Below are 13,814 nucleotides of genomic sequence, written 5' to 3'. Positions count from 1 at the left end.
ACGAGCACTTGCCACTATGCCCAGGTTTATGTTATGTAAGAGATGGAACACAGGGCTTCTTGCATGGTATGCAAGAACTTTACTAAGTTATGACAGTAGCCCCCAACTAGTATTTTTTAGAGATATTTGTTTTTCAATATTTAATGATTGGAAGGAGAACAAAAATTTAGTATACGAAAATCAAGAAAAAAATGACCCAAAGGTATTCTCCCCACTCCATAAAAGACTTTTTTGTTGAGGAAATGGGGCCATGATATTAGCATGGATTACTTGTAGTTGATAGTTCTCATAAAATTGCCACTTTTGTATGTGTATATACACAAGTATTTATTTTTTTGTTTGAATTCTGATAGAAATTGAAGAGAAAGAAATGTAGAGTTTTGGAAGGAATTCCCTATCATGTTTACTCCTTAGGTTTCATTGTAGTCCCGAGATTGAATTGTGTATATTCTGAACAAGTTTAGAACAATCTCTGAAGGTGGCTGGTGAGGAAATGGTTAATTTTGTGTATGTCTTGTTGGGTACAGTATATTCATTTAAAATATTTCTTAAGACTTTAGGAACATGGGGAAAATGCTTTAAAATGGGTTAGTGGGTCAAGTGTGCTTGTACATGTCTGTAAATCCAGTACCTGGGAGGTTGAGGCAGGAGAGAGACCTTGTCTAAAATTAAAAATGGCTGGTGATGTAGATTATTGGTAGAGCACTTGCTTAGGACACATTAAGCCCCAGGACTACCAGAAAAGAAAAAGAAGTATTGAAGAGGAATCAAAATACTAAATGATGTACATAGTAGATGTGGAAATAAGTGAAATTTGCAGCCATAGAAAGAATAGAAGATTCTGCTTAACCACTAGTCATATTACAGTAGAGAAGGAATGGTTAACTTTTTCCTAAACCCATTAGTGTTGTTTCTGTAGAAGTAAAAAGATAAGTTGCTAGAGAGAACTATTATAAATACATGTTTTATTACTGATGTTTATAATAATTATGAGAAATAAATAGATTTTCCAGGAGAGTTTGCCTTTCTTGTTAGACTGTCTTTACACTTATGTCTTTTATGTTCAACAGATTTTCAACAAGCTCTCTATGAGTTGTCATACCATGTCATTAAAGGAAATTTAAAGCATGAACAGGCATCTAGTGTTCTTAATGACATTAGCGTAAGTATATATATTTAAAACAGTAATTGTTGCATATCTTTTCACTTTTGATACAAAGATCTTTGAAATGTATAACATGTATTTTGTCAAAATAATAGTTTAAGGTAATACTGGTAAGCCCTTCTTGCTATGAAGAAATTGATATTTCAGTCTTTCTGTCTTGTAAGGAAGAAAAGGTTATTCAAACCGGGTGAGCTAAACAGAAGTACTGTAATGAAGTCTGAGCGTCCTTAATTCATATTTTGACTCTAAAAGAGTTTAAGTACTTTGAAAGAATGTTGTTTTTGGTAATTATGATTAAAATTTTCTTAAAATTAAGAGTTAAATTATTTTAAATCGTGGTTGCATAGCTCTGACATTCATTTGTTTGTATCTGTTTCCTACTTATTTTTAGAAAATAACAGCTAATTTTTTTAAACTTTTAAGTGGCTAATTCAATTTTACTTACATTTATTAGAGAATTTAGGGTAGATTCAGAGCAGATACTTTGAATATAGATTCAGTGTAGATTGCAAATGAATCATGTCATTGGTGATTTGATAATTTGAACTAGAAGATGAACTGCTAATTGTTAGGGTGTTTATTGTAAACTTATAATTTCAAGTGGTGTGATATTCTGTTGTTAGGCTCGTTTTTAGATTTGTGTAAATTATTTGTCTAGCTTGTCTAGTAAGTATTGAGGTAATATTGGGGAATTTGTGGTCTCATTGTGAATTTTCTATATGTTTTATATTTCTGTAGTCAAATATTTTCTGTTGGAGAGTGAAATCTGCTTCATATGATTTTTGTGCTTTTCTTGGGTTGTTTAATTGGAAGTTTTAAGTTTAGCTGTTGTGACACACCCCACCCCACCCCACCCCACCCCACCCCACCCCAAGTACATTTGAGCAGTAGGAATTTTAATATGTATTTCTCTTTCATTCTGAAACTGTCTCCAGGTGTTAAGAGAAATATTAGTTCATATTGAAGTGGTATAGTTCTTTGACAACTAATATTCTATGTTGGAAAAACTCCTGTGTCTTTATACTTCTGATCTTCAATTAACCTGAGTATTTGCATTGATAGCCCTTGAAAAACTGATAGACCACTAAGATCATTTCATTTTGTAAATTGAGAGTTGATATAGTTTCAGTCTGTTTGTGCAATTTGATTGTAATTATTTTTCCATTTATGAAAATAGCCTAAATAAACTTTTTGTATCCCTGGTCCTTAGTTAGTGTCTCCTTTATTTTGATTACTTCATTATATCTGTGTGCTTCTACACTGCATTACCTTTGTCAATGGCTTTTCCATAGTATTATACATTTGTCCAGTATCTTAGCCACAGAAATGGACTTATGTGACTAGCAGCTGCTGGTTTTTGTCTTTAGAATTTTCTTTTTTACAGTCTCTGAAAATAGATGAATTTTAGGGTTGCTATAGTGCCAGAAAACTACTAACTCCAGTAACTGAACTGTGATCCTTACTAATGGGAAATAGCTCTAAAATTGATCATGGGAGTAACAAGTCAAGAGGCAAATGTGGAATAATGCTGGTGTTTTTATACAGAAACAGGATTTAGGGTCTTTTTCCAAAAGCTATAAAGAAGAGTGAATAAAGAAAAAAAATTGATAATTATTTCATCTTCAGAGAATTTTGAATTGTGGAATACTTGCTTTTAATTGATGTAATTTTTGATCTTCTGGTACTATACTTTTTACATGGATCAGACATGGTTATAATATTTAAAGTTTTGGATGAAAATGTATAATTTTTTTTTGAAAATGTATAATTATTGATGGGCTTTATTTAGGTGCATGTGAAGTATTTTTCTACGTTTTAGTGCTTTTCTGAGGTGCTTCTTTAGGTTCTTTCCTTTTGATTAGCTATTCTGTGGTTGAAATTTAAATAGGCGGTTCTTTTTCTTCTTCTTTTTGGTGGTGTTGAGACCATGTCTCACCATGTAGCCATGGCTAGCCTGGGACATGTAGACCATGCTGACATTGAAATCACAGAATGTTGGAGTTTAGTTGACTTATAGTTGATTGATGACCATTATTCTGAAGTAATAACACTTTCTGTGTACTATTCTATAATTAATTGTAAATCTATTTTTTAATTTAGGAATTTCGTGAGGATATGCCTTCTATTCTTGCTGATGTATTCTGCATATTAGGTAGGTTTTAAGCCTTTTAGTTCACATGTAACATGTACTTGTAAATTTATGTTAATCTTTTCTTTCACAGTTTTACAAATGTTCAAATTTTTCTGCAAATCTTCAGTAATTTTTAACTTTATACAGAGTATAGTTTTGTAAATCAAGTGTCATTACAACTAATTTATAAAGTAGCTTTGTAGTATAATTTTTTTTTTCTTTTTTTAGTTTTTCGAGACAGGGTTTCTCGGTGTAGCTTTGTGCCTTTCCTGGATCTCACTCTGTAGACCAGGCTGGCCTCAAAGTCACAGAGATCCGCCTGGCTCTGCCTCCCAAGTGCTGGGATTAAAGGTGTGCGCCACCACTGCCTGGCGTAGTATAATTTTTGGGTGTTTGACAATGTATATTTATATAAATTTGAGCTAAATGAGCTAATTTCAAGTAAGAGTCAAATTTTCTGACATTTGAGTTTCTGCAATTTTAGTAATGCTATAATGTCAATGAGATTTCTCTGAATTTCAAACTTAAGATACTGTGAAGATACTACTTTGCTGTTATACCTTTTTGATTCTTAATTTTAAAATGAGTATGATTAGTCAAGTAATTAAAACTACTTTTAGCCGGGCGGTGGTGGCGCACGCCTTTAATCCCAGCACTCAGGAGGCAGAGCCAGGCGGATCTCTGTGAGTTCGAGGCCAGCCTGGTCTCCAAAGCGAGTACCAGGAAAGGCGCAAAGCTACACAGAGAAACCCTGTCTCGAAAAACCAAAAAAAAAAAAAAAAAAACAACTACTTTTGTTTTTCGAGTAAGAAATCTGTTTTGTATTTATCCCAAATAAAAAAGGTACATTTCTTTGATTTATGGTTAAGGGTAGTGTCCCTCCCAAGGAACACATAGATTTACAAATAATGTGTTTTACAAATTTGTCTAATTTTAGCTATTGATTAAAATAACTGAGCATGGCTTCCTCATCAGTTTTGTGCTTTCTGTCGCTTTGAGTACTAACAACATTGCTAGACATATATTGCCTATAAAACAAGATTTATACTCTGAGGATTTGTCAAGTTGGAAAGAGTTAATTTAGCTCATTACTCTCTCTCTTGGTTTTTTGAGACAGAGTTTCTCTATGTATCTCTGGCTGTTCTGGAACTCACTGTAGAATAGGCTGGCCTCGAACTCAGAGAGATCCACCTGCCTTTGCCTCCCAAGTGCTGGGATTAAAGGTGTGTACCACCACCGCCCAACTAGCTCAATTTCTAGGATTAGATGACTTACTTAAATGGCTTACGGAGTATCTAGAGTTTGGTCTTAGCTAATATGAGTGCCTGTGTATGAGTTTTGAGAGTGTTTCAGATTTCAGCACAGTGGTAATGTTGGGAACAGGTCAAAATACATGTGAGTGATAAATGGGAAACACAGACCACCTGAGTTGACCATGTGTCCTAGTCTTTTCCACTCCTGGCATAATTATTAATAGTGCTATCTTTCATTCTAAACTCTCCTGGTTTTAATGATAAAGTACATTTTCATGGTATGTATTTGATTGATTTATACAAAATGAAAAAAGGAACTTAATATTTGAAATTGATACTAACAAATTTAGCACTGAACAAGTTCCAATTTAAAAACAATTTATTTCTTCCTTAAATTTTATACACAGGAAACCAGTTTATGGGAGACATTTTGTGAAAGCTGTTATTTCTTAGTAGTGGTAGGAATGTATTTTGTCTTTAGTAATCACCAGTTATTAGCTTCTTCATTCTATTAGTTTTTCTTCAATTGACATATTTTGTTAAAATATAGCTTTCCTTCATAGTTCAGACATATGAATTATTTCTACAGGTCATTGCCTTTTACTGTTAATATAGATTCATGATAATGATATTTGGTTACTTTGGAGGAAATTTCTTCCATACTAGCCAATCCATTTTTATAGGCAAGATTAGAATACCATACTCAGATGAAACTAGTCCCCTGTCCCCTTACACATCTTGGCAGGAGAAAAAATTGGTCCAGAACAAGAAAGGGAATTAGGCTTATGAATGTGATCTAGCCGCCTGGAAAGGTGGCTCAGTGGTCAAGAGCACATGTTGCTCTTGCAGAGGACACAGGTTCAGTTTCTAGCACCCATATGGCAGTTCACTATCCTTAGCTCCAGTTGTACAGAATCTTACTTACCTCTGTAGGTACCAAACTTGAATGTAGTCCATATATATCCATGCAGGCAAAACACACACACACACACACACACACACACACACACACACACACACACACACACAAAATTAATAAATTCATCTTCATGAGGGTTATGTCTAAAATGATGATGATACTAATGACATTAATTGCAGTATAGTTGCTATTTTTGGAACACCTTTCATGTTTTAGGCACCGTGTTAAAGCTTTTCATTTTAATCCTAGTCTTTATAACAACTTCTGTATGAAAGGTATGCAGATTGGGAAAATAAGGTTTAGTGAGGTGGTCATTTTCCCAAGGCAATGCAGCTAGTAAGGCAGCATTTAAACTTGGGTCCCTTTGGCTGCAGAGCCCATGATCTTTTTACTATATCATGTTGTCTTTTTAATGTGTTAAGTGTAATCAGACAGAATATTCTTATACTTTCCAGGTTAAGAGAACTTTTCAAAAGACTAATCACATGAGGGGGAGGGAGCCTGAGAGCTATAGTAACTTGAGAGGCTGACTCTGAAGTAACATGATACACTGATGAGACCTTGGAGGTGGGCCAGTTGGTTGGTGATACAAAAGGCAGGAGTTGGAGGATGCTGAAGGCTTTTTAGAAAAAGAACTTACCAAGGGCTAATTTAGGATACAGGAGTGAGGTATGATAAATGAGCTTATTTGAATAGTGTTTTGAGTTAGAACAAAAATAATAAAATAGAGAAAGTGTGATTAAGATAACTGAGTGTTGAGACAGGTTAACTAACAGATTTACTGAGGTACTATTCAGTATTACTATCATAGTCAAAAGCTGAGAGAATAGTACCTTAATCAGTTCACGTAGCTAAGAGGACTTGGACACTGTATGCCTGATATTAAAGACCTTAGCAGTGTATCTTAACAACTTTAGAGCTCCGTGACAACTGGGAACCCCGGGAAAAAAATTAATGAGACACACATCAATTATGTCTTGGAGAAAACGCCATTAAAAATTGAGATTAGCTGGGCTTGAGGGCACATACTTCTAGTCCCAGCACTCTGGATGCAGAGGTAGGTGGATCTCTGTGAGCTTGAGGTCAGCCTAGTCTACAGAGCGAGTTCCAGAATTGCCAGAGCTGCATACTGAGACCCTGTCTCAGAATAAAAAGTTGAGATTATGCTATAAGTTAAATTGCATAAATCATACCCTAAGTTTTCCTTCTGTTATTTTTTCCTTTGTGGTTTCGGGGATAGAACCCAGGACCTCACAGATGCTAGGCAAGTTCTCCTATCACTAAGCCACACTCATGCCCCTTAAAATTTTCTTAATGTATTTGTGCTAACTTTGTGCTACAGTGGCTAGGATATGGGCAAATGGTAATTGTCCAAGAAGGAAGAGTGAAAGGCCAGGAAAATCTTTGATGATAAATGTTGTGTAGGATGATAAATCTCCTTCTCTTTTTATTCTTGGTGTTGACAATAGAAAGTAAACTGAAGCAAAAATATAAGGTGTCTGTTATTTTGGAAGACCCACTTAGAGGCCAACGGTTATTATTTCACTAAGACTGATGCCTTTTATTGTACTTTCTAAATTACCAGTTGGCTTTAAAAATACATTAGCCTGTAATTCTAAGCACTTGGGAGGTAAAAACAAGAGGATCAGAAATTGAAGGTCATCTTGACTATCTAGTGAGTTTGGGGTCAGCCTCAGCTGCTAGAGTCCCTGTCTCAGAAAGTAAAATAATCAGTTAAAGCAACAATATTGAGTACATTTTTATTTAGTGACTAGAATTGTTCAAAAATAGTATTTTAAATATACCTTTTAACACTGACTTTTCATAGACTTGGTATTAGACTTCTCAACTTCATTGGTAAGTGAATTTTTAGGGTTAGGAAATATTTTTGTCCTGGCACTGGGGAAAGAGAGAAAAGAGAATTTTGCTGACTTGAAGGTCAGCCTGAATTTCATTGAAGGCAGGTCTGTGCTACTTGAGACATTTTCGTAAAAACGAAAACAAAAAAACAAACAAACAAAAAAACAAACCGAGGCTGAGAAGATGGCTTTGTGTATAAAACACTTGCTACAAGTATGAGGATCAGAGCTTGGATTCTCAGCACCCACAACAAAGCAGAGTAAGGCCAGGTGTGGTGGTATAAATAAGCATCTAGTCCCAGCACTAGGGAGGTAGAGGCAGGTGGATCTTTGAGTTTAAGGCCACCTGGTATTATTTAGTGAGGCCTTGTCTTTAAAAAAGGGGAAGGGAGCACTATGATGGTTTGCCTGTAATCCCAGTTCATGGGAGGCTGAGACGGGATCTCTTGGGCAAGCTGGCTAGTTAGACGAGCCAAATTTCAAACTCTGGGTTCAGTGAGAAACCTTGTCTCAGTAAAGTGGGGCACAATTGAGGAAGACACCTAACACCATCCTCTGGCCCCCATACACACCAATGTTCTCTATCTATCTATCTATCTATCTATCTATCTATCTATCTATCTATCTATCCATCCATTCATTTATTTATTTTTTATTTCTGGAGCGGAGGACCGAACCCAGGGCCTTGTGCTTGCTAGGCAAGTGCTTTACCACGGAGCTAAATCCCCAACCCCCACACCAATGTTAATAAGTATGCACACTGCATATATGTACTCACTCAAAAAGGGGGTTGGGACCAAACCAATCAAACAACAAAATAGGCTTTTTTCCTTCTTTTATTTCTCTTTTCTTTCCTTTTTTCTTTCTTTTTTTTTTTTTTTTTTTTTTTTTTTTGCTGTTGTTATGACATAGCATCTTACTATTTAGTCCAGGCTGGTCTTGAACTCACTATCCTTCTGCTTCAATCTTCTGAAGGCTAAGATTACTGTTGTGTACCAGCAAGCCCAGCTTAATTAGAAGATATTTTTTGTTGTTACCCAGTTCAACTTGGCCATTAAGGAATGAGTCTCTGTCTTAGCACCTCTGACAAGTGGTCATTTAAACTTTGTTAGAAGTTTTTCTTTTTTGAGAATATTACCTTATTTTTGAAATTTTGTTTTCAGTGTTCCTGTGATACAAACTTACTATTTTATGGATATATGTTATAGGTGACAGGGCCAGTCATCAGTGTTAAGAGAAATTAAAGTGTTTATATATGTATGAAAGACATATTACTACAGTTTATAATTTTTCCAGATTCAGAAAGAGGTATACAAGGTCTTTCTGTATAGTCTGGGCTGACCTGGAGCTTATAGTGTAGAGCAGGCTGGCCTTGAACTTGTGATCCTCATGGCTCTGGCTCTTGGGTGCTGAAAGTATAGGTGTGTACTACCATGCCTGGCCTGGAAAGAGGCATTTTTAAATATGTTTTAAAGAAAATGAATCTTTTAGTAGTAGAGAGTATAGAAAAATGAAACTTGTATCTCTTTTCTTCTGTCATTATAGATATTGAGACAAATTGTTTAGAAGAAAAAAGCAAGAGAGACTATTTTACACAATTGGTATTAGCATGTTTGGTAAGTTTTTAAATACACTTTCCCCTTCTAAATTTTGCATTGAATAAATATAATCACAGTTAAATTATGTTAAATGGAGGAAGATACTGACATTCAGTTGACTTCATGGTAAGGTGAGATTTAGATCTTGAAATGAATGTTTTGTGAAATTGCTATGAAATAATCGTGTTTCTAAATTACTTAATCTATACATATAAAAACCCTCATGATATTTCTGACTTAGTGAGTTCCTAATATAGAAAAAGGTAAGCAACTGTATAGTAAGTAGTCCTTAAACTGAATTTTTCATAAACTCTTTATTAGGCAGGGACAAAAAGATGGAGGTAATTACAAAAAAAAAAATACAAGTTGGGCTGTGGATGTGACTTAGTTGATAAAGTGCTTGCCCAGCATGCATGAAACCCTTGGTTCTGTCCCTGGTATCCTATAAACTGGGTATGGGGACACATGCTTGTAGTCTCAGCACTTGGGACGTGGAGGCAGGAGGAGCAGAAGTTCAAGATCATCCTCAGCTACATAGTGAATTCAAAGACAGCCTGGGATACATGAGACACTGTCTTTAAACAGAGAACACCACCACCTTCCCCCCAATAGAAGTCATAATTGTCTAGTGAGCCATTTTATGTTCGTTAAATTAGAACCAAGGAAAAATACCATGACTGGGACTTAGAAGAATATTCTTGTCTTTGTTATATTATAGTTTGGCTGCTTGCTCTAGAAAAATATAGAATGCTGAAGTACTATATTAGGTGAAAATTGAGTTAAGACAGGCTCAATGTAATGAAAATTTAATCTGTAGTTCTTAGTGTATGAGCTGTGTACAGCAAAATGGTAGTTTTAAAGTAATTTTTGAAAGAGATGTATTTTATATTTCAGTATTTGAAGAGTTATTTTGTTGAAATTCTAGGCTTTATAAAGAGATAATGTAGTTTTGTATTCTTACATTGGAAAGAGTATTTTGAATATATTTAAGATTGTGGGTACATAGTTGGAATGCTAAAGTATAAATTGTCTTTAATATTTTTTAATACAGTATTTAGTTTCAGACACAGTTCTGAAGGAACGTTTGGACCCAGAAACTTTGGAGTCATTAGGGCTAATCAAACAGTCACAGCAGTTCAATCAAAAGTCAGTTAAAATCAAGACAAAACTCTTGTAAGTATATGTGGCTTATGTTACGGATCAAATAGCTGAATGTTTATTTCTCATTTTGAATAGTAGCAGTTTCTAAAGGCCCTTTGAAGGCTATTTATGTTTGTGTTTGTGGTTAGTATTTTTTTCCTTCTAAAACACTTAAATTACTGAGTTTTCAGTGAGCGAATACTGTTAACTTTGTCCATATTTGAGTTTGAGATAACATTCAAGTTTTCTTAAGAAGACTTACTTTAAAGGATGTGTTTGTATATATGTGGATATGCTCAGGTGTCCTCAGAGACCAGAGATGCTGGTGTGTTCCCTTATTAACTAATACTGCTTTTTATATTAAAAGATACATAAAAAAGTTAAACTGAAATACCCAGTCTCATGATTGTTTTAAGTTAGTGATATTCAGGGAGAGTACACTACATTGTGTAAGCTTGATAATTGAAATAATTTTTTCCTTTTCATGATACTTCTGATTTCAGTTATAAGCAGCAAAAATTCAATTTATTAAGAGAAGAGAATGAAGGTTATGCCAAGCTGATTGCTGAATTGGGGCAAGATTTATCTGGAAATATTACTAGCGATTTAATATTAGAAAATATCAAGTCTTTAATAGGTAAGCCATACATGTGTCTATATACTATGTATTATTAAGATAAGCTTTATTTTTAACTTTTAGAAGATATCCATTAAAACAAAATGAATCATCCTCAGCTCTATAGTGAGTTTGAGGCAAGCCCAGACATCAGGAGATCCTTTCTCAAAACAAAGAAAAGAACCCCCAAACCTGGAATTATGTAACTTTTGTTTTTAGTATTTTATCGGCATTTATGAAATTTATCATATCTTTTTGAAAAATATTTTTGTCATTGTTACCTGTGTATATATTAGTTCTCATGTTCTTTCTAACACTTCTGTCTGTTAATTTTAACTATTTCTCAGAAATTTTTATAGAGGGTAGAAAATAAATAAGAAATTAGGAATTTATGAGGGACTTTGAAACACATTTTATCTTTATTTCTGAAAGTAGCAGGATGTTGCAAGAATATAGCAGAAAAATGTTCTTAGTTTTAAAATAGCATTTTTGTTACATTACTTTTATACTGGGCATTTGAAGAAAGTAGCTGATGTTTATAGACAGGAGGAACAAATAGGATAATCTTGGCTTTCTAAGTTTGGCAAGAATTCCTCGTATTATTTGTTAGGTAGTCTTCTATCTCGTGAATATTTTGAAAGTTGTGCAAAATCATGTTTTGCGGTCCCCAGGAGGAATATTATTTCCTGCCTCATTGGTTATAACGTAGCTGCTGCATACCTTCAGCTTGTTTTTCATCTGTTTGTTTTTGGAGTTTATTATATCTGAGTAAGAACACAAGTTGGCTGAGTCCTTATTCCCTTCTTCTAGTGCTTTCTGTAGACATTTAAGTAAAGCTGTATTTATTTCAGTCTTCTTTATTCTTTGGCTTGGCTACATTCAGTTTAAATTTACCTTTTTCTTTGAAGGAAGGTTCTGGTAGATGTTCTAGTTTTTTTTTCTACTTCTGTCCTATGGTGATTGAACATCAGATGAGTGAGCCTATAGCCCTGAAGGACTCTTGCTGTCTTCTGTGGCTTTGACTGTGTAGTGACCTGTTTCTAAAACTCCTCTAGTACAGGTTTCTTTTCTTTCTAGAGTAGGCTGCATTTTTTCCTGCAGAATTTCCCCCCATTTATCTAGCTTGGGAAGCTTGTCAGTACTGCCATACTGTGCTTTTTTCTCTTCCTTGTACTGTGTCATGTCCTTACTTAAGATAATGTTCCCTCCCTCTTAAGATCTTGTGTTATGGAAACCCTTCCAGTATTTGCTTTCACACTTTATCTCCTTTTATGCGCACGCCTCTTTTTCTTGTGTTTTTTTTTTTTCCTTCTAGGTTTTTATCTTTTTTACGTCTTTGTTATTTTGGGAACGTTCCAAAGATGGATTTTCTTGAAGGTATGCTTTTATGTAACTAGAAAATGTTTGCTCCTTTCTTTTCTTCAACTTTGCTCTCATAGAAAAGAGGTTATTATCTCTGGTAGAACAATGTGACATCTCCACTTCAAGCTCATGATCCACATGGATAGTTCATAAGTATAAACAATTTGATTTCTTAGTCTGCATTCATTCTAACCCATCTGGCATCCGGTAAAGATGCTAGACCAGATGTATTCAGATACCATCTTCCCTGGCCACCACCACTTAGCACTCCTTATTTTCTTGGGTTAGTTTTCTTCTCAGCACTTACCACTATATCAAGTATAGTTGATCCTGTGTTTCCATAGGGTTTAAAATATTCATGGGAGAATCTGTTGAAGTACTTATGTTCCATTAGTTACTATATACAATCTTTATGTGATTTAAAGTAAGAGCATGTATATCGATTATTGGCATATCTTGTTCCATTTTATATGAGACTGTAGCATCTGTTGATTTTGGCATCCTTATGGCAGTCTTGGAACAAACTGAGACACTGAGCTTATGACTCTACCATCAGTTGAATGTACACTTCATGAGGACAATGTTTTTTGTTTGGTTTGTTTGGTACCCAATTCTTAGGGTTTGGTAGGTATTAAATAAATGAGTGGAAAGTTAATTAATATCCTCCCCATTTCTTGTGGTGTTTATAGTGATTTTTAGCCTCTCTTTTTGACATGGAGAAATTTAGGAAGCTTAGCTCCCTAACTCTGTTTCTTTATGGTTTGATGATCTTTTGTTCACTCTAGTTGTTTGAGAAAGGAACTTTTCATTGATGTAGAAATTGAGGTTAAGGATTTAATTTAATTGAATATTCTTTCAATGTTCAAATTAATTGTATTCACTTTCAGGGCAAACTCCATTTAATTTAGGTCTTGTCTCATCTGACCAAAACAACTTCACCTGCATAGCATCCTGTTTTTAAAGACATCTTTAGATAGGTTTTTTCCATGTTCATTTCCACTGGCTTCTCTTAATGAACAATCTAGATAGGGAATACTTCATACAAAACTATCTCAGATCTGGTCTTCATTAGCCATTGTGAGACACCGATACCTCATTTGGAAGGTATGTATGTTGGGTATGGTTGTGTTCAGGATACTTTTTCTGATCCAGAGAAATTCTCATTTATTACCCTTTAAGATTCTGGCAAATGAAAGTACATCGAACTGTTTAGCCTGTGTTGTAAGCACAGAAGCAGAACTGCTAGTATTATGTAGTAGTGATTACTATCTAAAGTCTGACAGGAAATCTGAACAACTTATTTTATAGGGATGAAAAATTATTAGTAGGCTACTAATATATAGTATCTGCCCAAGGGGGCAGATAACAATGTATATTTTATAAATCAGAGGAAAAATAGAAATGGACTCCTTTTTTTTGAGCTAAACTATTACTATATACTTAGATACCCTAAAAAAAAACAAAACATCATTTTTCAATACATTAAATATACATAATAAAAATAATTGCAAGGTATTTTTTTCCTTTCATCTAAGTCAGTGTTCAGCAAACATTTTTTTCTTCCATTTTCTTTTCTGTTTTGTTTTGTTTTTCACATAGGGTCTTGCACTGGCCTAGTTCTCTTGATTCTCTTGCTTCAACTTTCTGACTTTTGGAATTCATAGGTGTGCTCTATCCTGCCCAGTTTAGCTAACTGTTTTTCTATAAAGGCTAAGAGTGAATACTTTTTGGAATTGTTGGCCATGTAGTTTCTGTTGAAACTACTCAACTC

At 34.5% G+C, this 13,814-nt stretch overlaps 1 protein-coding gene across 3 annotated transcripts in view; it reads left to right on the top strand.

The window, feature by feature from the left end:
* Thoc2 (THO complex subunit 2) overlaps positions 1-13,814 on the top strand; it is a 116,304-nt gene that overhangs the window by 23,428 nt on the left and 79,062 nt on the right. For all 3 annotated transcript variants that reach the window (XM_052738485.1, XM_052738475.1, XM_052738467.1), the window contains exons 3-7: positions 1,071-1,162; positions 3,266-3,317; positions 8,873-8,943; positions 9,977-10,098; positions 10,569-10,702. In XM_052738485.1, coding sequence (XP_052594445.1) covers positions 1,071-1,162; positions 3,266-3,317; positions 8,873-8,943; positions 9,977-10,098; positions 10,569-10,702 — 471 coding nt within the window. The remainder of the gene's footprint in view (positions 1-1,070; positions 1,163-3,265; positions 3,318-8,872; positions 8,944-9,976; positions 10,099-10,568; positions 10,703-13,814) is intronic.

This window comes from Peromyscus californicus, unplaced genomic scaffold, assembly GCF_007827085.1.
Source record: "Peromyscus californicus insignis strain IS unplaced genomic scaffold, ASM782708v3 Scaffold_10__1_contigs__length_136768540, whole genome shotgun sequence".
NCBI lineage: Eukaryota > Metazoa > Chordata > Mammalia > Rodentia > Cricetidae > Peromyscus > Peromyscus californicus.
The sequence above is the reverse complement of the archived record's forward strand: the minus strand, read 5'-3'. Positions and strand labels throughout refer to the sequence as shown.